At 48.7% G+C, this 22,974-nt stretch overlaps 1 protein-coding gene across 4 annotated transcripts in view; it reads left to right on the top strand.

The window, feature by feature from the left end:
• P3H2 (prolyl 3-hydroxylase 2) overlaps positions 1–22,559 on the top strand; it is a 65,107-nt gene extending 42,548 nt beyond the window's left edge. For 3 of the 4 annotated variants that reach the window (XM_064385639.1, XM_064385642.1, XM_064385641.1), the window contains exons 2-15: positions 5,654–5,800; positions 6,748–6,937; positions 9,674–9,805; positions 11,017–11,159; positions 12,621–12,710; positions 13,061–13,101; positions 13,576–13,670; positions 16,341–16,468; positions 16,995–17,090; positions 17,180–17,330; positions 17,842–17,959; positions 18,108–18,183; positions 19,100–19,240; positions 20,315–22,559. In XM_064385639.1, the coding sequence (XP_064241709.1) occupies positions 5,654–5,800; positions 6,748–6,937; positions 9,674–9,805; positions 11,017–11,159; positions 12,621–12,710; positions 13,061–13,101; positions 13,576–13,670; positions 16,341–16,468; positions 16,995–17,090; positions 17,180–17,330; positions 17,842–17,959; positions 18,108–18,183; positions 19,100–19,240; positions 20,315–20,407 (1,641 nt within the window). In that variant the 3' untranslated portion in view covers positions 20,408–22,559. Of the gene's footprint in view, positions 1–5,653; positions 5,801–6,747; positions 6,938–9,673; positions 9,806–11,016; positions 11,160–12,620; positions 12,711–13,060; positions 13,102–13,575; positions 13,671–16,340; positions 16,469–16,994; positions 17,091–17,179; positions 17,331–17,608; positions 17,960–18,107; positions 18,184–19,099; positions 19,241–20,314 lie in introns of those variants that run through there. The other variant, XM_064385640.1, reaches the window with a different exon arrangement.
• The last annotated feature ends 415 nt before the right edge of the window (positions 22,560–22,974 follow it).

The following is a 22,974-nucleotide window of genomic DNA, read 5'->3' as shown; positions in this document are numbered from 1 at the left end:
TACATGCCTGGGAACAGCTCAAGAAGAGCATGTCAGAGGGGGAAGGAAAGGAGAATGTGAGGGTCAATCTAATTTGTTTTTTTAGTGCCAAATGGCCCTTTCAGACAGGGTTATTCAGTCAGTCTGCTCAGCATGGACTCATGCAAACATAAAATAATGGCAGCATGGTTCAAGTGAGAGAATAATTAAGAAATATGATTTCTGTCTTCATTAATTGAAAGAATTTTTTTCCATGAAGAATTTTGAAGTGGTGTTTGGTTTTAGATTTCCAAGTATCTCCCAGTTTCTAGAGACTTACATTCATAATCTAGTTAACTCATTTAACCACGCACCTACCAATGCACATATGTTTGTGTCCTGAAAATTGCTTGTTGGAATACCAAAAAACCCTAAGCCATTTCTAAATTTCCTTTCATGAGAGATTTTCCCTGTGCCAGTTCTGCAAATTTGTTCTGTTTTGGATTTGGGTCTACCAGAGTGATTGGTAGGCAGCACACAAGCTGGGGTGGTCTAAGAGGAACTGTCCAAAGCAGGCTGGAGTTTGTGTTCATTTTGAAATTGAAAAAAACCTATGAAAAGATACGTGTGGAGCCTCCAGGAAAGCATCATTATTGCCCTCCATCACAGCAGTAGCAGGGGTAGGAGGCAGCTCTGTTTATCTTGAGTTGGAAGACAAGAAACTGGTAAAAGGTTTGAGGAGCAGGGGATGGTGTGGTACTGAATTTAGGAATGGCCTCACATCTTTGGCTCTTGGTACCTGTTCCCTGCACTTGATTAAGGTCCTTTCCTGCTGTGTGCTTACCTTGCTCTCTGATTTTGGTGGTTCTGTGGGGCCAGTTGGTGCCATAGTGGGCTGCGAACACCTCAAGCATCCTTCTGCAAATGTGTGACCCATCAGCAGAAGGAAAATTTCCTGATTAACTTCTCTGGAGAATTTCTTCCTTCTTATTTGCAATAATAAAATAGTTGAGATAAGGTCAGGTGCTATTTATAACCATCTCACTGCTCCTTGTTCCTTCTCTCCTGGGCAGTAAGCTCTGCACAGACACAACGAGATTAATCCTCCATGACACTGAACCTTTTATTTCCCTTGTTGTGCTTGCAGGCTCCAGAACCTCCTTCCCCTGCAGAGCCCAGTGCACTAAGCCTTCAATACAACACAGCAGCAGTGGAGCTGTGGAAAAGTTTAGAAAAACATTATCTGTTCAGCAAACCAGGGATTGTCTGCGAGGTTGGAAACTTTGGTTTCTAGGTCAGCTGAATGGTTTGAAATTTTTCATCACAAGCTCCATGCCAGGTTCATACGCTCTGCAATTAACTGAGGTTATGTGCAAGTTGGTCCAGTCCTGGAATGGCAAGAAATGCTGAGGGATCTGACTTGATTTCCAGTATATAAACCTTACTTCTGTTCCCCTCAAAAAAAGCTTTAATTTAAACTATATTTTATGTGATGAAAAAACTTTAATATAGAAGCAGATTGGATTGGGACAGTCAGACACAGAATGCATGGCAGCTGCCAATATCTGATATTAAGTTCAATGCAATGGGAACTCAGTAAAAAAAATAGTCTGAGGTCTTGGTTATATCATACCTGTGCTCTCTTTTCTCAGGCAGTCAGAATCTGTATTGCTTTGGCTACGTTGTCTCTAAAATCCTTTGACTTTTGCACCTCTTTTATCCTTGTTTTTTGCCCTGAAAAGCTCAGGATGAGCTGGGAGCAGCTGAATACCTGTAGTTGCTCTGGTTCCAGCTGCTTCTCCCCAAAGTGTCAGTGTTCAGCACAAGCAGAGGGGTGGTGGGAGAGCAGCCCCGGCTGCACGAGCCGACTGTAAAGCTGTGCAGTGCTTGTCTCACAGACCTGGCACCCTGCCTGTTCCGCTTCCTTATCCCCACTGCCAAGCTCCAGAGAGCAAACTTAAAGGACTGGGAGTTTTGGGTCATTGTAGCTGAAGCCATGGTGCTGCTGTGAGGCCTTTTCCCTTGGGAAGTGGACAGGAGTTTGTGCCAGCCTGCTGAGCATCTGGCACGAGAGGGGCTTTGGTCAGAGTTCATTTGTCTGCAAGGGCTGAAGGCAAGTGTGAATTCAGAACATTCCATCTGCACATGGAGCTGAGCCAGTCTGAGGTGTCTGGGGCAGTGATGAGGTGAATCCTCTCTGTTTCTCTTTAGGGCACCCAGCAGCTGAAGTGGGGACAAAATCAAGCAGCAAGTTAGACATATTTCAGTGAGACAGTTTGTTTCTTGAGCCCAGGAGCTTGGTGACTGTGGCATCACAGGTACAAATCAGGTTCCTCAGCATGGAGTTTGCTGGTTTAAACATACCTTGACAGGTCCCAGAATGACAATGAATAGTAAGGTCTGCTAGCATTGTGTTATGTGTCACCTGCAGCCCATGAAGGCTCCATAAAGGATTTTCTTAATGGTTGTCAGTGAGAAGTGGGTTCAGTTGTCTAGTGATGATCAAGATGCTCACTCCATGTCCTTTCTCCAGGAACAAACCTGTGTTTGTTCCTGCACAGTGCTGCAGTTACAGCAGCCTTCCTAGTCCAAGCCACCTCTGCAGGCTGGAAGCCCCAATCCCACTGAAACCCAGGCCAGCATTGTCCCAGCTGGGAGTGAAACTGAGCATTTGCAGTTTGCTGAAATTCTTTCATCTGAGGTTCTGCTGCTTAAAATACTTTTTAATGAACCGCTTCTAAATCTCATTGAGGAAAATAAGCATCTTCCAGCATCAGAGCCCCGCAGCACTTACGTGTTGTGTTTTCCCCTTCTCAGCTCTAGGTGTTGGTATGTTAAGATCAAAATGGACAGGGCAGGGTGTTCCCAGGGCTCTCTCAGTGCTGATGCTCTGATTTCTTGTGTCTTCTCTGGCTGAAACACACAGGGTTTGGTGCAAAACTGCAGCAAGAGCCCAGCGATCTCATTCCAGCAGGGTGAGCAAGCAGGGCTTAGAGCACATACTGAGGTTGTGAGTCTACATTTGTCATTTTTTCCTTGCTGATTTTCATTCAGCAGTTGTTGTGCAAAGATCAAAATCTCCTTGTGTTACGTGCTTGCACATGCTTATGGCCCCCAAGTTGCTTGCCATCCAAATAAATAAAATTACTACTCTGCGGGAGAAATGCTATTATTTTTATTGTGATTAGTTAAAAACAATGGAAAATCAGGCACAAAGAAAACAAAATTATTTTTTTCCAATGGCTGCACAGTGAGATTGTGACAGGGCCAGGAACTGAGTCCAGGTGTCCTGAGTCCCAGCCCAGACCTTTAAGCACCAAAATATCGTGCTCCTTGTGAATTCAGAGTGTTTTGGCAAAAGTTTCCCAGAGTGTTTCATAACTAATGTCAGAGCTAGATGCTGAACGTGTCTTACCAGTTAGGAATTTTGCTTTTATACACACTCACTGGCTTAAAAACTCCCCCCAAACTTAGTAGCTGTTGGCTTCTTCATGTTGCTTGAATGTTTCTAAGGCAAATATGGAACATGATAAATGGAAAAGCATTGAGTTGAAATGTTCTGCTTGGAGTCCACTTAGCAAACTCCAAAGGTCATCTCTGCTGTGTAGAGCCAGCAGGACTAGACATAGAGTGAGCCTTGTTTGAAAGGGATTTTCTGTTGTCTAGAAATCAAGTTAATCCTATTTCACAGGGGTGGATATTATCCAGAAGAGCTAAGCCCATCCTGGGATCTCTGACCGTTTTTGACAGTTTGCTGAAAAAGATCTAGAGCTAAGAGAAAAAAGAACATCCCACAGCAGACTGTTGCAGGTGTCTTGAGGGACCACTTCCCCTCTGAGAGGTCTTTAGTCCCTTTTAAATCTGCACAGGCAGGGTGCTGTTTGTGAATAGAAACCTGTGGTGTGGAAGAATGCAATTCCCCCAGGCTGCTCAAATAGTGGCTTCTTAGCAGTCCTCTGGATCAGGTCAGCAGCTCACATCTCCAACAAACCTTTTGTTCCATCCTGACTATCTCTAATTACCAGCTGCAGTGGCATTCCCACAGACACTCAGCAGGACCTGAAAATTCCCTTTGTGAGATGCTGTGGTCAGTCCTTTATCCCACATCCGATGGTGTCCAGCTGCAATGAACTTTTCCAGAGTGGGATTATGGTGAAATGATCTATTTCAAAATGGAACATGTGTTTCTGAATAGGAATGTTTCTTTTAAAAAAAACAACCCAAACTTCTACTCTGAAGGGGTTTTGGTTTTTTATGTGCTGTCCGGGTTAAAAATTTCTTATAGTAATTTTTCATGCCTGCTGGGAAGCCAAGGGATTATTATGGAGAGTGGTGTCCTTTGGAAAACTCCAAATGAAAGACTGGAATAGATGTTGTTTTTGCAGTAAAATCTGGCTTCCCTGCACATGTTGTCAGTACAGAGATAATCCTTAAAAACTTCTGAAGTTTACACAAGGCACATTTTTTGCGTTTCTGTGGGCACTGCAGCCCAGCTGTGCTTTGGTGTGCAGGGCATGGGCTGGGATGCCGTGGCTCTCACCTTCCTTTTGGGGACATTCCCGTGTGCTTCCTGGGCTGGCTCTGCCCTGGAGCCACTCTGCCCTGCTGCAGGGTGACAGGATGTGAAGCTCATGCTTCCCTGCAGGTCTCTGTTCCATTCTGCTGGTGGGGTTTGTCTGCTGGGTGCCTGTGCAGGTGACCTGCTGTATCATGGATGTGCCTGGGCTTGCTGGCTCTGGTGCCTCAGGAGCAGCCTTGCAGCAGTGGCACAGGGCTTGGTGTGGGTTTTGCTGTCAGGGAGAACACTTGGACACAGCCTGGCCTGGGCTAGCACGAGCCTGGCCCTGGCTGACAGGTTTGGGTCAGACTGCTGATGTATCCCAGGGACCTGACTGCAGCTTGCTGGTACTCAGTGGTGTTGGCTTTCTTTCAGAAGCAAGTGATTTCTCTCTTGCTAGCTTGTGCAGAGGTTTCACCTGAACATCTGTTCTGCTCCTGATGCTCCCAGCAGCTGCCATGGATGTGTTCAGTAGTAGCAGTTCTCTTTGTTTATGAGGCTTTCTCCAGGGTGAAACTGATGTCTGGTCTCAGTTCTCTAGACTCAAAATAATTTGGTATATCAAAATAAACCTCTCTTTATACCTCTGCCACCATCAGCAGTCTGGCCTTTTCCAGCTATACACAGCTGAGCTTGATAAATGGTCCTCAGTCTCTGTCTCCAAGCAGAATCCTCAGCCTGGACATAGCTCAGCTTCCAAGGCTTGTAGAGAAAGCAGCCTTTGCAGCTACTTTCCCCTCCTGTCTCCATCTCATATCTCATGAGAGCATTTCCTCCTGGGACTGTGCAGGGGGTTGGAGTAGCTGAATTGAGAGGATGTGCTGCTGGAAAACAGGCTGGATCCCATCACCAGCAGTCAGGCTGGATCCCATCACCAACAGGCTGGATCCCATCACCAACAGACCCTGTTGCAGTGACTTTTCTGGCTCTCAGGTGCTCCAGCTCTTTCCATTTCACTTACATGGGGCTTTCCTCTCAATTCAGCTTTTTTCTTTAGCCTCTGTATTCAGGTTTTCCTTAGTTATCCCATCATTTCCCAATCCAGTGGTGTCAAAAGGATGTTGAGGATGCAGCACAAGCTGCTGTGTTTACTTTCTACATCGCCAGTCTCACTTGGTCTTTCTCACCTTGTTACAGCTGAACAAGCTGGAGGAGGCAGCCAATGCAGCTCACACCTTCTTCATGGCAAACCCTGAGCACATGGAGATACAGCAGGACCTGGAGAACTACAAGACCACATCAGGGAAGGTCAGCTTGATTGACCAGGAGGCCAGGCAGCACATGGTGAGTCTGAGGCTGCCCAGCTTAAGTATCAGGAAGTCTGGAGAGGAGAGATTAGGAGGCCAAAAGAGATTAATCTATGAATGGGGAAATTTTTACAAATACAGCAAAACAAACTCTCCCTTTCAGCATTTTCCCTTAATGCAAGCCTGCTCCTGCCTTCTCTAGGCACTCTTCTCTTTGTTTGATTGCTACATCCCCAGCCTGGTCCCTCTATTCAGAGAATTGTGGGGTCATCCATGGCTGTGAACACACACCAGCAGACAGCTTTGATGGAAGCCTCCATGACATCTCAGCTCCCTTGTGTTTCCTCCATGACAGATCTTGGCTCCTGTGTGTTTCTTTTGACCTGAGCTCTCCCACCTGGGCAGGGTACATGCACGTGGGTGGCTGTGGTGGTGAGGGTGCAGAGTGGCAGGTAGGAGAGTGTCAGCTGTTTCCACCTCCACACAGCAAAAGCCCAAGTCAAATGCCAGGGCCACCCCCAACTTCCGAATTTCACAAGACTCAAGGGAGCAGGAGTGGCTGTTGGGTGTAATTGATGGATATGCTCATTAGGGGCCATTCTAAAAAATGACCATTCTGTTCTCTTGGCATTCAGTGTTGTTGTTTGGTGGGAGGGTAAAAACAACAAAGACACCAAACAAAAAAATTATTTTTAATATAATGCATAATTTAGCAGTGGCACTGAGGATTCCCTAAGTATGGAGGAGTTCAGAAGAGCATTTAGGCAAGTTTATTAGGTTCCACTGGTCCAAAAGTCTATTGATGGCTTAAACATGATTTGTACAAGTGGTTATATCTGATAGGTATTTGGGGAGGTTGTCCTGTCCCTGTCCCAGTCCCCTTGTACCTTCTTTTGAAAAGCATCTGCAGTGGCAAGGGCAGGATGCTGTGCTCCAGGCAGCATGGCCTGCTCATGCTTTGTGTTCTGCCCACCTGCTTTGCAGGAGGATTACAGTGCTGGGGTGAGGCACTATGACAGGGAGGAGTACGAGCTGGCCATTGAATTCCTGGAGCGTGCCCTGAAGGGATACTACTCCGAGGATGAGGATTGCCAGGTCATGTGCGAGGGACCGCAGAGATTTGAGGAGCACGAGTACCTGGATTACAAGGCTGGTCTCTACGAAGCTATTGCAGGTGAGATCTTTTTGCATGTTTATAATTCTCATCCTTGGCCCTGAAATGTTTTTAGTTATTGAGTTTGGGTCATTGGCTGGATTTGTTGAAGTGTCTTCCATCTCTGCTGCTGGTGAGTAACACTGCAGGAGGCACCTGGAAGCCCAGAAAGTGCAGACTCAGAAGACGGTGAGCTAGAATATCTCATTTTGGTCCTGAACAGAAGCTGGGCTAGAAGAATTGCATTTCCAGATGTGTGGAGCATTTGCAGCTTGCTGTTAGAGCTGGAAGTTTAGGTGCTTTATCGTAAACTGCTTCCATTTCCCCTGTACACAGTCTCACACACCTCCCTGGACCTAGACATGGCTGGCCTTTGTTTTTGTTTTCTGTTTCTGAGAGCATATGAAGAGAGCAGCAGAGTTTCCTTGGCCATGCTCCAAGTGGCCAGGAAAGTTGCCAAAAAGGCTTGTAACATGGATTTTCTCCCCATCCAAAAGGATGCATTTGTCATTAGTGGAGGCCCACCTAATTATGATCTTGACTGAAATCTCTGGAGAGAATTGAGTATTGCTGTGTAATCTTCAGATTTGCATGTGTGGCTCTGAGCCAGAGAGGATTAAAACAGTTCATTCTCAGTGGAAATGAGATTAGATTTAATTAGTCGTAAGGGAAGGAAGAGCAATAAATAAAGGTTTGTTTGGTGACAGAAATCTTATTTGTCTGCTTATGGTCTTGGAGTTGCATCAAGCCCTGAAATCTTGCTTCTTATGTGGAAAATACTTCACTCAGATGCAGAATGTTTTTTGGGTTTGCATAATTCTGTTTGTGTCGAGACAGGAAATACAATTGAAACAACCAAGAGGAGAAACCACCAGCATACCGGATGGGAAGCTGCCCTGGTGGGGTTTGTTTACCCATGCAAAAAATAGAAGTGTTGGAAAGGCTGACTTGGTACCAGTGTGGCTGTCAGCTGATCAGGCCTGCTTTCAGAGCTTTGACCAGAGCACCAGGACACCCATCCAGAGAGCAGCCTTCAGTGGCAAAGCAAACCCAGCATCCTTCTCACTGAGAGCTGCTGCTCTTCAAGCAGGACAAACAGCTCCTGTGCTGTGGAAGTTGAGTACAGCCCCAGTGAGCTGAGCTGTTTCTGTGCTGGCCCTTCCTGAGCACAGACAGGGTCATGGTGTGGTGGTGCTCAGAGCAGGACATCACCTGGGGGGGACAACAGCCAGAGGGTCCCTGCAAGTGCTGAGGCTTGGCCATGTGTGCCTGGCCATAACACCCCAAACCCCAGGACCATTCAGGCACCCAAAGGAACATGGAGTTGAGGGAGGGAAATAAGGTCCTTGATGCAACTGTTTTTCTGTAGGAAACTAGGTGGTTCCTTCCAGGACAGCATAATCCAAAGTTCACTCCTGGTCCAAGGCACTCAGGCCCAGATGTTTCAGTAGGGATAGGAACATGCAATATACCAAGAAAAGAGAGTTTAGGTTTTTTCAAAACTCATTTCTCTTTCTAATCCCTAACTAATTTGCTGTGCTGCTTTTTGGGTTGAAACACTCTCACCTTTCCCCCCCAAGGACAGATATATTTCAGTGAATTGATTACAGTACCAAGAAAAAGCAGTGCTTCTCAGTGATGGATTGATTATTTCAGATCTAGGATTCTTAAACAGGTTTAAATTACAAGAATATGATTTATGTCCTTTCCCTTCTTGCTTTCCCTAATGTAATACCCTCGATGTGCATGGTAAGTCAGATAACTACTCAGGCTACCTGTCAAGAGCACATAGGCACTGTTCTGATTTTCCACTTGATTTCATTGCAAATTCCTCAGGCGGTTTTTATGGCAGCTCTAAGAAATGCTTTGGTAGCCGAGCACGTGATTATTTTCAAGCCTGTGTTTGTTTCTTAAGGTTTTTAATGGTGTGCAGAGACAGAGCAAGCAAATTAGATTCGTAAGTACATTGCAGCAAAGGCTCCAAAATGGAATCAGATGTCAGTGTTGGCTTTGAAATTGTACAGCTGGTACAACACCTATACCGTGGAGTCCCACTAATCAAGAAACTTTGTTAATGGCACATGTTTACCATGTGCTTGTGATTCCCTAGGGGATGCCTTATCTTTGAGAAGCAGCAAACGGGGATTTCTGCTGCCCAGATTTGCACCTTGGACCTTTCAGACTGGCCTTGCTTGGCTGTGCTGAGAGTCTGCACCAACCCCTCTTAACTAAACCTCTGTGCCCTCCGGAGCTTTCTTACTGCAGGAAAGGAGAGGATTAAGGGTGAGCCAAAGGAAGGGAGTCTGGAGCTGGATTTCATGTGGCAGCACATGTGACCACTTTGTCTTCACCTCTCTGCTTGTTTTGTGTTTGTCTCTTGGGGTTGAAGTGCTACCTGCCACCTGCAGCAGCAGCTCCTGCTGCACTAAAGAGATGCTCAAGCTCCCTCTACAGTTGAGAGAAGGAGGAAGGTGTTCCTTAAAGGGGGCAAAAATATAACTACAGCTGTCAAATTGGCTTTGGGGAGGAGCCTGTGCTCTTTCCCTCGATGCACAACAGTATCCACGTCCTGCCCATCCAGCTGGATCCAATTTGGATACCATCTGGTCTGTGCATGATGGACAACACTCACCTGCCAGGCCAAAGCAGTGCGAGTTGCACATCCTTCAGCTCAGGAGTTTGAACCTCTGTCTGTCCTTGTCTGGGCACCATGACCATCCCCTCAGCTCAGACCACCTCTCGCTCTTTTCCTGGCAGATCACTACATGCAGGTGCTGGCCTGCAAGCACGACTGCGTCCGGGAGCTGGCCACGCGCTCGGGCCGGATCTCGCCCATCGAGAACTTCCTTCCCCTCCACTACGACTACTTGCAGTTTGCCTATTACAGAGGTAAAGCACTGCACTGCTCCCCACAGCTCTGCTGGGTTCTGTTCATTTTGTGCAGGTTCAAGCTGTTCCATGTGGGAGTAAGGCTCTTTTCCCCTGATGTCTTCAGTGCAGTGAGGCAGAGGCATGGTCTGAAAGAGAAGCAAAGGACATTGTCTCTTCAAAAGTTGGGCATTGTCTCTTCAAAAGAGGCATTGGAAATTGTCTCTTTAAAAGTCAGGTTGACTGAAATACAATTAAGTAGTTTTATGAAGGTGTTTTAGATCATCAGGCAGGTTTTAAAAGCCCAACCTTTAGCTTAAACATTACTATTCTTTAAATAAATCATGCTTTTTTAGGGTCCTTTAATTTGCCTTTTAATCTTAAAATCCTTGGGATTCATATGTTTCACATTTTCTGAAACAAACTGATAACTGATATATTTTCTAAATTAATATATAACAGATACATATATATAATATATATATATACATAATATATAATAATATATATACATAATATATAACAGACTTAGCTCAAGCTTATCCTAAGATGCCAATTTTTGCCAATTACCAAATATTTTAGGATTCACAGTAAGGTTGCAGGAGTTGCCAGCATGGCAAAATGTCAGGGGTTGGCAGTGCTAAAAAATCATGCCAGTTGTGTGGTTCTGTATGCTATTTTATTATGTTTTGTTACATAAAAGAAAATAGAAATCTGCTCTCTCAGGCTTTTGCTAAAAACTCTTTGCTGAGAAGGGCAGACTGTGCAAGGGTCAAAATTTCTATTAAAACATAAAGATTCTTCATTCATCAACACAACAGGAAGAAAGCAGGAGGAGTCAGTTCATGTATGGTGTACAGGCTTATTTTTTCCTTTGCCCAGTCAGAGGTTTGCTGGGGTGGGTGAAAACCCCTGGGCCCTGAGAGATGCTGCACAGATGAGAGGCAGTTTGATGCCAGACAGTATCCACATCCTGCCCATCCAGCAGGATACAATTTGGGTACCATCTGGTCTGTGCATGATGGCAGAGAAGTCTTGTTTCTGTGCCTCAGTTTCCTTGATGGTGAAGTGAGTGCTTAAGACAAAGAGGCATCAAAAGAGCCCCATGAAATCCTGGGCTGCTGCTTCAGCTGATGGGGGAGCTCAGGCTGTGCTTCCCTCCCTGCAGAGTCCCCTCCTGGGCTCTGTGTGAGCCCCCTGTGCCCCTCTGACCACTGTTGTGTTGCCCCCAGTTGGTGACTACGTAAAAGCCCTGGAGTGTGCCAAGTCCTACCTGCTGTTCCACCCGGATGATGAAGATGTCCTGGAGAATGCAGGTTATTACGAGGGTCTCTTGGAAGGGACAGTGGATCCAGCCACCATCAAACCCAGAAAGGTGAGTGAGTGACACCTCAGAGCTCTTGTGGGAGGCTTTAACAAAGAAATCTGGTGGAAATTAAAGCAGCCTGGCAGCTTTCCCCAAGTGGGACCACTTTAAAAAGAGAAGCAGAAGTGCTGGGCTCGCTGGTGATGCTGAGCTGGTGATTTTCAGGGTGCAAGTTCAGAGTCACTGGTGTGGAGGAGAAGCCAGTGGACAGGATCTGCTTTAAATGGGGACTTCAGCCTAGTAAAGCCTGAGCAAGGGCAGGGAGGGCAGTGACCAACAGTGTAAACCCTCCTCTTGTTCAGTGCTCCAGAGGACACACGGAGGAGGAATGCAAAGAAACTGAGCAAAGGGCAGCATCTCTGCAGACAGGGCTGAGAAATATTTTCCCAGGGGAGGCTGGGATCCCAGCATTGCTCTCAAGTCTCTTAGCTTGGAGTTCAGGGCTTAGCCTGTTCTGCAGGCAGTAGCTGAGCTACCACAGAGAGGTTAGGCTGGGGTCAAATAACCAAACTGTGTGTGTTCCTTCACCCAGCAGGACAGGCTTCCTCTCCAGTCTGGGCAGCCCTTATCTGTGGCCCTGGGGCTGCCTTCCTCACCACACAGAAGTTCCTCCCATCCCATCCCATCCCATCCCATCCCATCCCATCCCATCCCATCCCATCCCATCCCATCCCATCCCATCCCAGGTCATTCCCCTCACACCATAAATAGAGTGTTGGCAGGAACTGGTTTTTCCATTCCTTTGGGAATTCCTTGACTTCCAGGCAAATCAAGGTGAATTTGGTAAAGTACTAAAAAATAAAAGCAAAATTATAAAAAGGAAAACAAGAAAAAATGTTGTTTTCCCTCGCAAAATGAATCTAGGGAAAAAACCTTGAAGTTGACGAAAACATTTAATTGTTTACAGTGTTTTGAAGTTTTCTGTTAAAAAAAAAAAAGAATTTATTTTTGCTTTGCACAATAGTTTTCTAGGAGAAATAGCAGTGTTTTGTTTGCAGATTTTTCATTCAAAAGAAAGCCCTCTGATGGACAGTTTCCAGCTGTCTATGCTTTGTGGCCCCCATCCAAGCGCTCTGAGTGCATCCCAGGGCCAGGCCATGGGCTCCATGGGGGAACTGAGGCACAGCCCAGCCAGGGTCCCTGCCCCACCAGCCTGAACTTGCCCTCATTCTGGGGTTTCTCTGGCCAGCCTTTTGCCCAGCTATTTTGAGGCTCGCCAAGGCTCAGGAGTTTCTGCCAGCTATGGACATGTGTTTTGGGGATTCAGGCCTCCTAAATGAGTTGCTCAACACCTTCTGTCGTGTATTGAGTGGCTCAACCTTGTTGCCTGGGGTTGCTCCAAGCATCCCTCAACCTGAAGCAATCTGCAGCACTACATGAAAACCAAACCCCCCTGAAGCAGAGGTGCATTGCCACTGTCTTGCAAAAGCTGGCCAAGTGCTACTGCTGCTGTTCTCCCTCTCTTTGCAGGAAGCCAGAACGCTGCTGCGGCGCCACAAGCTGGAGTCTCACCTGTTGCGCGTGGCGGCGGCCGGCCTGGGATACGCCTACACGGAGCCGGTAACGCCTGGCTGAGCTGGGCCAGCACCTCTCAGCTCTGGGACCCCCCACCCTGCCCCTCTCCTGTAAATCCAGCCCTGTGTAGGTGAATCAGGAGCTGGGTCTTGGCCTGGTTTGTTCCCTATTGGAAAATGGGGATGGCAAAGCAAAGAAGGCGTTCCTGGGGTGAAGGAGAGGCACAGACAGCCTCATCCACATTTTCAATCTCGTTAACTCAGGCCATTGCTCAAAGTTATGTGGGATGGAGCCAGAGGCGCTGGCTGATGTCCCTGGGAGTCAGGCAGAGCAGGTAAAGCCCTGGCTTTGGCTGGAGCATTAAATTGAGAAGTTTGTGCTCTCTTTTCCCACAGAACTACTGGAACAGGTACGGCGCCCGCCAGGACGAGCACAGGTGAGCCACAGCTGAGCTGCAGCTTCACCATTCCCAGGGTGGGATCAAGGGATGTGCTCATGGTGGGGTACCAGCCTGCCACTCAGGGGTACTGCCCACCCACCCAGCACACCATCCTGGTTGAATTAGTGCCCTTTGCCCCTTGCCATTGCAAACATTCCCACGAGAACCTTATTTTAGCTGAGTGCCTCAAAAACAGCAGTGGTCTAGAGAGAACTTGATTGCTGAGGCAAGGGGTGCTGGTCAGATTTGTCGGTGTCTGTGCTTTGTTGGTGGAAACTGTTGCTCTCATTACCAGAAAAGCAACGTTTGCCACAGGACAGGGTGAGTGCTTCAGCTTGTATGGCTGTGACATTTGTACAAAGTACTGATTTGCTTAGGGTTTTTGTGTGTTAGTTTCCAAAGGGAGCAGAAGTGCAAGCTGAAGAACTTGTGGCCAAAGTTGTGATGTTCCTCTTCTCCTTTGCTCCTCAGTGTCCCATCAAGCATCAGCAGTGAACCCGAGGATGGGCCCCGGCTGTCCCTGACAAAGAAACCCATGCCAAAGCCAGATCGTGAGCTGAAGGAGGGTAAGGCTGATGAACATATCTCAACAAAATTGGGATATTTTTCCTGTTGCTAGAGACTACAGACTGTAAAGGCTGGCCACAGAGCAGTGAGGGCCACTCCTGTTCAAGGGAGTTCAAGTTTTGTTTGAGAGACAGACAAGTGCTGCCACAGAATTTCTGGGTCTGTGGATCCCAGGGCACTGCTGTGCCCTTGGACTTGTTTTTTGCACCTGCTGGGCTATTCAGTACAGAGCCCTGAGATGTGGAGCTGGGAGGCTGGGTCTTTCTCACCATGGAGAAAGCAAACCAGCAAACAGTAGCCTTCTGTCCAGGTGCTTTTAAGATCAGGGTGTTCCCTGTTGTCCAGGCTGCAGAAGGATGGGTGCTGGAAGCAGCCTGTCCTGATGCTTTGCTAAATGTGCTGGATCACACCATACAAGCAACCACTTCTCTTTGCAGACTAAGCTTATGATTTCATGTCTTAGCTCACATGAAATCACTTGTTTATAAGCCTGTCAGCAGACATTTCAACTGATTTCAGCACATTTTCAGCAGCCACAGAAAATACCGTGACATCTACTAAAGACAGGATTTTTCCCCTTAACAATTTTGAAAAACAATATTGTAGCCAAGCACCAAAGCAGAGTCCTTGCTGCAAAACAACAGGGTCTCAAGCCAGGAGGTGTCTTGTGTCTCTAGTGAGCCAGCTCCACAGCAGCAGGCAATTAAACCTCCCGGTAATGCAGTGGGTGGTAGTGCTTTTTGGGGAATTTCACAGCTTTCCCCAGCCCAAGTTGTGTCCACTGCTCAGTGTTGTGTTCAGAGTGTTGTTATCCCTTCTCTAGCTGTACATAAAATAGACAATTACCACAGGAAGATACCAAAGATCTTGCTTAAGCCAAGAGCTGGTTGAGTTATATTTGTTGGCCTGTTTGCTCTTTATAACCAAGTAATTTCAGAGTCCTTCTTTCTGTTTTTATTTTCTTTCTATGCTCTTATTCTGGTTTACTTGCAGAATGTTTTTGTTTACAAAGAAAACTGAAACCATCAAAAAGAAACTGGGATTTTTGTCCATCCAGCTGCTGCCTTTCTCTGATATATTTTTTTTCTTTCTCTCCCTTTACTTGGAAAAAGAAAAGGCCGAAAGAGAAAAGTCTATTTTAATTTTGTACTCTTCTGAACCTCTACCCTTCCCCCCTTCCTCCTTTCTGCCAATTCCTTCTCTCCCAAAAGTCCAAAGAATTCCTCAGTTTCTTTGGGGTGTTTCTCACAGAGCACAGACACAGGAAGGCATGTCTGTCTCTGTGCTGGGGCTTAGGGCAGGCAGAGGCAAGGAAAGCACACTGTCAGTGTGGGACAAGGGCTCAGTGTCCATGGCACAGAGCTGCCCAACTGTTCCCTGGGAGGAACAAGGAGAAATGTTGGAAGTGTTGAGCCATGCCTTCCATGTTCATCCCTCTTGTGCTTATGGCTGGGGAAGAACAGCTGAGCTGGAAGACTCAGCCCTGTGTTGGAGCATGCCAGGAGTATGGATTTGAGAATTCTGATTGTGATCCAGCTACATTTGCAATAAGTGTGGTTATCGAGCAACAAAATCAGCACAGTGAACACCAGAAACATCCCATATTTTCCATTTCCTAACTCTTCAGAAATAAAGCTGTGAGCTAATAACAGGGCTTGTGGGGCTTACGTGTCCTCCATAGGCCAAGGAGACCTGCCAAGAACACAGTTTTGACTCAATAGACAGGAAAAGTAAAAGTTACAAAAGCATTGTCACAGAGAAGTTGCCTTGTGCCACATGGTGGGAGGCACTCTGCAGCTCTGTTTCCTCTATTTCATTGCTTTTCTGTGACAACAAATATTTTTCTTCATAGTTTAGATGTATTTAATTTTTTTTTCCTGGAGAGAGACATCTGGTTTAGGCTTTTATTGTTACAATTTCTTTCCTTTTCTTTCTTTGAGGAAATTCATGGAAGAGGCTTCAAAAGATGGTGGTTTAGGGGCCTTGCTCTGTTTTTTTGATCAGTCCAGTTTGATGGGGATGGATTGAAACTTCTCGTAAAAAGCTTGCAGGCAGAGGGAGGCAGCTCAGAGGCAGGATGTGAGGGGTGGCAGGGACAGCCATGGCAGCTCCTTCGCCTCAGTGGAGGAGGATTATCCCGAGAGTCCTCTGGCTCACCCACTGCCTGCCCTCCTCCTTGGGGAAGAGCAATGCTTGCTGCAAGCTCAGCACCATGTGAGGTTTTCTCTGTGTATGACAGACAAAAAACACTGATGACACTTGCAGAGGGTGGCTTTGCATGCCAAGCCAGCAGCATCCACACAGCACAGATGCAATGGGAGCCTACATTGGTGTTGACAGCTGGGCTGGAGAGCCAAGTTATCCACTGCCCCTGTCTCTCCCTGTGTCCCACTGGGGTTTGGTGCTTCCAGGCTGTGGTCCCTGCATTTGCAAGGCAGCTATTGAGAAGACAGAAAAATGCTGATGCTCCTGCAGCAAATTGATTTCATCTCTTTGTGTTCCCATTGCTTCTGTTTCTTTTGTTGCTGATGGGAGGCCACACTGCTCTCTGCTGTGGAGCTCTTTGCCTGTCAGCACACCTGGGTGACTTCAGCTGGCCTCCAGCCTCTGTAATAGATGTCAGCAAGGCCAGGGCATGTTCAGCAGGATGGTTTTGTGTCTCTCCTCAGGGGGCCCTCTGCTGTACAGCGATGTGAAGTTTGTCTACAACTCTCAGCAGCTGAATGGCACCCAGCGGGTGCTGCTGGATAATGTCATCTCGGAGGAGCAGTGCCGGGAGCTGCACAGGGTGGCCAGTGTGAGTGGGCAGTGTTCCTGGGCTGTGTGACAGCTGAAGGTGTGCTCAGCCCCTGGAGACCATGGGTTCATGCCTTGCTGATGGCAGGATGCCTGTGGAGAGCAGGTGGATGCTTGTCCCCAGTGCAAACCCATAACTGCAGCACGGGAGCTGCTGCTCCATGCTGGGCTGCAGGACAGAGCCTGTGCACAAAGAGCTCTTTCCCCATGTTATAACAACCCAAAGGATGCTCATCCACAAGTCTGGTTGAGCCTTGTCATTCACCATTAACTGTGCTTGGGAAGGGACTGAGGGTGCCTGAACACCCCCAGTTAGGAGGGGGGTGGTTGATATCCTGCATCTGTGCTCACAGAGAGCTGCAGCACCTTTCCACCACAACTCACCTGGCCCAGTGAATGCAGCCCTGGGGGATTTGGGAAGAGGGTGCCATGTACTGCCATTGTATATTGTACTGCCACGTACTCCCATTGCAGATCCCTCTCTCCTGACACACCAGTTCACCCCTAAACTGTATTCTGTTTTCCAGGGGATCATGTTGGCTGGAGATGGTTACAGGGGCAAAACCTCCCCCCACACCCCAAATGAGAGATTTGAAGGAGCCACTGTCCTCAAAGCCCTCAAGGTACAGCTCCCTCCTTTTCCTCCTCTCCCGTGCCCTCCCTCCCAGTCTGCACATGACACTGACCTCTCCTTGGCCCTCTCCTTGCCCAGTATGGCTACGAGGGCCGTGTCCCGCTGAAGAGTGCCCGGCTGTTCTACGACATCAGTGAGAAGGCTCGCAGGATCGTCCAGTCCTACTTCCTGCTCAACTCCACGCTCTACTTCTCCTACACACACCTGGTGTGCCGCACCGCCCTCTCCGGTGAGGAGCTGGGGTTGGCACTGGAGCAGGGAGCGTGGGAGGGCTTCAGCCCTCCATGGGGGTTTATGAGCTCAGAGTAGCTCTGTTTTGCTAAATGCTTAAATTGGTGGCCAAGGGCTGGGCAAAGTCAGCATCCCAAGCAGCAAAAAGTGGGTAGTGCTGTCCCAAAAAAAAAAATTTCTGGGATGTCTCTTGGTTTTTATATCTGCAACTCTTCCTATTTTCTCCTTCCTTTTCTCTTTCCTCCTCATGTTTGTCCCTTCTCCTTTCCACCCCAGCCCCAGCTCTCCATCTCACTTCACTGCAGCCAGGAACAGGCAGAGCTGTGCAGATCTGAGACCTCAGATGTTGCCTTTTCTCCCCAGCCATTCCTTTCCTCCTCTCACCTGTGAACACCACCTGGAGTGGGGTCAGGGTAGGCTCCCAGCCCGTGATGGGACTCCACAGAGCATGGCATTTCCATCTCATCCATCCCTTCTCCTTCCCCCTTCCTCCACATGGTCCTGCCTAGGCCAGCAGGAGCGCAGGAATGATCTGAGCCATCCCATCCATGCTGACAACTGCCTCTTGGACCCCGAAGCCAACGAGTGCTGGAAGGAACCTCCTGCCTACACCTTTCGGGATTACAGGTAGGAAGGAATCTCCCAGGGACTTCTCTCCCTGGCTGTCCCCCACCCATATTTAGTGGAGCAATGTGGGATCTGTCTGGGATGTGGGGGTCAGCCTTGAGACCTCCCCAGTGCTCTCCTAACCAGGGTTTCCCACTTCCTTCCCCAGTGCCCTCCTGTACATGAACGCAGATTTTGAAGGTGGCGAGTTCATTTTCACCGAGATGGACGCCAAAACTGTGACAGTGAGTTGGTGCTCTGGGCCAAAAGCTGTTCCTCAGCAGTCCATGCTCAGGGCTCTGGGCTTCCCTTGGCAGCCTGTGGCTCCTACCTGGCAAACAGCCCATACAAAGTCCTGCTGCAGAAGTGCACAGACCATGTGCTCCCTCCCCAGAGGCCATGCCAAGCAGTAAACCAGTGGATTAGGGGTTCTCCCCACACCCAGTGCAGGCAGGGAAGACTGGTAGTTGTCCCTGGCCTGGAGGACTGCTGAGCTTCCACCCCATCTCATGGTCAAACATGAACTGGTGTCTCCATACAGATGCAGGTATCTTGTTCCAGAGAGGGTGACAGTGGTGGACATCAGACCCTGACAGGGATGTGGCTCAGGCATGAGCCTTCACCTCTGTTTGGGGCCATTAAGGAAGCTGGGCACCCACTCTGTGGTTGGACAGAGGTCTGGGCACCATGCTGGGGTCTCTGGAGAAGCTGGAGGGTAGATTGTGTCTACCTAAGTGCCCAAGGGTTGGTTTGGTTGGCAATTCTCCTCCTGAGGTCCTGCAGGACTGTTGTGGACTCTGCCATGAGAAGAAAGAAAGAGGTGTTTCACAGCCATGCCAGGCTCACCCTGGACCTCCCTGGAGTTATGCCATGGCCCTACTTTGCTCTAGGTGGTCACCTGTAGGCTTTGCAGAGACTCCATGCCATTATGTCCTTTCTGCACCATTTCTGCTCAGCAGGAGCAAGCTTCACACCTCCCTATTTACCCCACACATTTTGCCAGCCATGCCCAGAGCTCTACACGTCCCCCTGAGCAGCTCGCCAGGCCCTGGGGAGATGCAGGGGGATGCCCAGTGAGCTCCCAAGCCCTGGAGCATGGTGAGCCCAGCCAAGCCAGCGTGTGCAGTCCCTTGCCAGCCTGGCTGTGCTGTTTCCCTGCAGGCCTCCATCAAGCCCAAGTGTGGGAGGATGATCAGCTTCTCGTCGGGCGGCGAGAACCCGCACGGGGTGAAGGCGGTCACCAAAGGGCAGCGCTGCGCTGTGGCTCTCTGGTTCACCTTGGACCCTCTCTACAGAGAGCTGGTGAGTCCCCCCATCGTGTGTGAGGAGTTGGGGCATACCCAGCATCTCACAGGAACTAGGACCATCATATTTTCTCCAGTCCCAGTCATCTGTTTTCATCCCATTACAGCCCCCGCAGCAGCACTCCCGTGACAGGAGCTGGTGGCCCCAGGAGAGGTTTTTCCTGCTATTCTTGGTCCTGGGCACACATTGCCCTTGGCCTGTGGGGTGCAGCGCTGGGCTGGGTGCTGAGTGGGGGTGGAAGGGCTCCGTGCAGGGCTGGGCTGGCCATTCCTGACACCTAGTGGCAGCAGCCTGATGGATGGGGAACTCCTGCAGAGCCATCCACAGCCCAGAGTGCTGTGTGAGTCCTGCTGCTAAGTCCTCCCATTGGCATTTCAGCAACTTGAAGTCCATGGCTCTGAGCACCCAAGATGCCTTGGAAAATCTGGGCTGTGATGCCTTTCACCAGGCACTCTCCACATTCTGTTTTAAAAAGCTGCTGTACCAGCCCCTGCCTCCCTTTGGGAGCAATTCTGCTCTGTAAAAATAAAAGATACAAGACTAAGCAAAACTAAATGCAGGGAGAATGCAAAACCCTCATTCCTTTGCCTTGTGATGGAGGTGGGCTGCGAGGTTTGGGAAAAAGCTTATTTTGAGACACGTAATTCAGTGTCTCACAGTTTTTTTGCACTAGTAGAAATTCCTCCAGGCTTGGTGCCTGTATGGTAGGAGATCAGCCCTGCCCAGGGAGCTGGAAATCAACAACAAGCAGAGGGGACAGGAGGAGGGTGTGCTGTGGCAGTGGCTGCTAGTGAAGTGTGATAAGGGAGCTACAGAACATCAGCTCTGCCCCAACCACTGCAGCCCTGCAGGGAGGAGGGAATCAGGCATTGAGGTGGAAAAGGATTTGATTAATTTTGCCCAGCAAATCCCCAGCTTGAGTCCCAGGCTCTCCCCCATCCTCTCACCTACACTGCTGGTTCTGGGGTAAAATCCTTGCTGTGTGTCCTCCCACAGCCTGAGCCTCAGTGAATTAGCTAGAGCAGGCACTGAAGCTCTGCTGTTACCATTTCTTCCCTTCCCCTCTTGCAGGAACGAATCCAGGCAGATGAAGTGATTGCAATGTTGGACCAGGAGCATCTAGGACCCAGTGAAATGAACATCAACCCAAAGGATGAGCTATGAACTAGGCCAAAGACTTTTTCTATTAAATATTTATTTAATATTGTTAATCTTATTAGAACCCTTCTATTTTTGTACAGAGATGCTGTATAAATTAACAGGTTAATATGATTGTGGAGTTTCAGGAATGCCTCTTCTGTGTTTGGCACAGCTTTTGCTGGAACTCTCATCCCCTCCTGGTGGGGCTGCCTTTGCTTCCAGCATTCCCTGTTTTTCTCTAGCCCTTCTCAGGACTCATTCAGGCCCAATCTACCCGCTTGGAGAACCCATTTTTTTTCTTTCTCAACCAAAAGTAGCTGCTTCTCTTTAGCATCTGCTGGAGAAAATTCTCAGGTTCTAATGCACCAGTCTTCCTGCTCCTGCTAGGGGAAACTGGAGCACAAAAACTGGAGTTATGACTGTCTCTCACCATTTTAAATATGCCTTTTAGGGGAAAAAAACAAAGGAAAATCCAAGTCCTGACAAAGTGGAGATTTCTCTGTAGCCATGTGAGGCTGGTGTTTGGGCATTAATTCTGAGCAGAACTTCTGGAAATCAGCTGCTGAGCAGGGCCATGAGCTCTGCACAGGCATGAGGGGATGTGATTTGCAGCTGACTCTGGTGAAATAGTGTCTGTCACTCATGTTCACTCCCTTCTCTTGCTGATGGCCTGGGAACATGAAGGATGCTGCTTCACGCTGCATCCTTTGAGCTTCCAGTCTGCTGCTGGTAGAAGCCAAAGTTTGTAGTGATAATTTCTGGGTCCCTGTTGGAAAGCAACTTAGGAAGTTACACTGCCATGGTGTTGGATGGTCATGGTGTAGCTCTGCACTCTGGATGTCCTGGCACATGCTCCCATCCTGGCAGTGCAGAAGCAGCAGGTGTTCATGGTGTGGCAGTATTTATTTGCTCAGAGGACCAGCCTGACGATGTTGCAGTGAAAGCAAGTAGTCAAGTAACTGCTGCTAGGCCAGTAAATCATTCCTCCCCAACCATTAAATTTAATCCTGTGTGTGGGATCAGAGCAGCCCCCGTCTCAGTCAGAACAGGCACCGAGTCACAGGATTTCTGTCCCAGACATAAGGGCAGCTTTTATTTTGACCCAACAGCTGCTTCTGCTGCTGGAATGCAGTTCCTAAAAGGCAGGTTTCAGCAATCTTCACTTGAAATTACTGCAAGGCTGCAATCTACCGAGAAAACACTGCAGGGACCTTTGCTGGAGTTCACATCCTTGAGCTGCTTTGCTCAGCTCCCTGCTGCATTGGCTCTTTTGTCAGTCCTTTTCTGCTCCCCTCTGCCAGCTTTGCCATTCCCAGGACTTAGAATCTGCAACAGAGAATTGTCTTTTCTCTTTGCTCCTGTAGCTTGTGCCTGTTCAAACCTCCCAGCCTCAGAAGCCTCCTCTTCCCATCCAGGCACTGGCTGCAAAGGCTGTAGACAAGGATTGTCCTTCTGTAGAGACCTCCTCAAAAGCTGGTCCTGGGCAAGATAGAGAGAAACTGCATCTGAGTTAAAAATAAAGGCCCAGACTGTGAAGAGGGAACTATTACCAGCCAGAAAAAATGCTGGAAGAGTTATTTGCTGCATCTTCCATTTGCATGCAGTTTCCAATGCTGCATCTCTTCCAATGCTGCATCTCTTCAATGCTGCATCTGCAGAGGAAAAGGCTCTGGGCATTCTTAAGCTACCAGCATTGCTTAGTCCTTTGTTGTTATCTCCCCTCATAGATAGTTGAAAAGATTCATCAAGTTGGCTCCCCAAAGAACTGCCCACAGGTTCCTGCCTTTGAAGAGCCTTCCCTGCTTGAGTACTTCTAAATACTTAACTTCATCTCCCTTTTCAAAACAGCCAGAGGAAAAGCTGGGGAGAAGAAGGGGAGGGCAGCTGTTCACTTTGGAGACCTGACCCCCATTTCACCGTCCCTCCACATGCACAACACTGCTGCATCCAAGGCTTGACTCTGAATGCTGCACCTTCCATGTGGGCCTGTGCTGCCATCCCCTAGGAAGCATTGCCCAGTGCATCCTGCAGAGCTGCCCCTCCGTGCAGCCCCAGCCCTCCCACCAGCTGGTTCTGCTGCAGGGAGGTGCAGGGGCTGGCACAGGTCATGGTTTGTTTGTTCCTGTTAGCCAGAGCTGTGTCTAAATCCAGGGAAAATAAACTAAACACATCTGGGCCTGTCTTTGTCTTTCTTCAGTCAAATATTAGAAGGAGAGACCGGAGAGTTTGGGCTCTGTCTCATGATGGTACCTGTGCCTTTGGGGTTTGCTGCCTCAGACCTGAGAGCACAGCTTCCTCTCCATGCTGGGGGAAAGGGGACTGTGTGTGTGCTTTTGGCTGCTGTCCCTCTGCCTTGCAGTGTGTCCAGCTGTGCAGTAACTCCCACACCACGGACACGCTGCAGGCAGTTTGGGGAGCAGGAGGGACAGTGCACTGCTGGCTGTTCAGGGCCACGGCCCCCTCGGTGAGACAGCTCTGCTGCAGGGCCAGGGAGCAGCCTCGGGGGATGCATCACTGCAGGACTCACTGCAAACGTGCCCCAAGAAGGGAGAGCACTCTGGGCAGCCTGGGCCATGCCCTTCACCGTGCTG

Source organism: Passer domesticus, chromosome 11, assembly GCF_036417665.1.
Source record: "Passer domesticus isolate bPasDom1 chromosome 11, bPasDom1.hap1, whole genome shotgun sequence".
Lineage (NCBI taxonomy): Eukaryota > Metazoa > Chordata > Aves > Passeriformes > Passeridae > Passer > Passer domesticus.
Note: the sequence above shows the minus strand (reverse complement) of the source record. Positions and strands in the feature narration are given on the sequence as shown.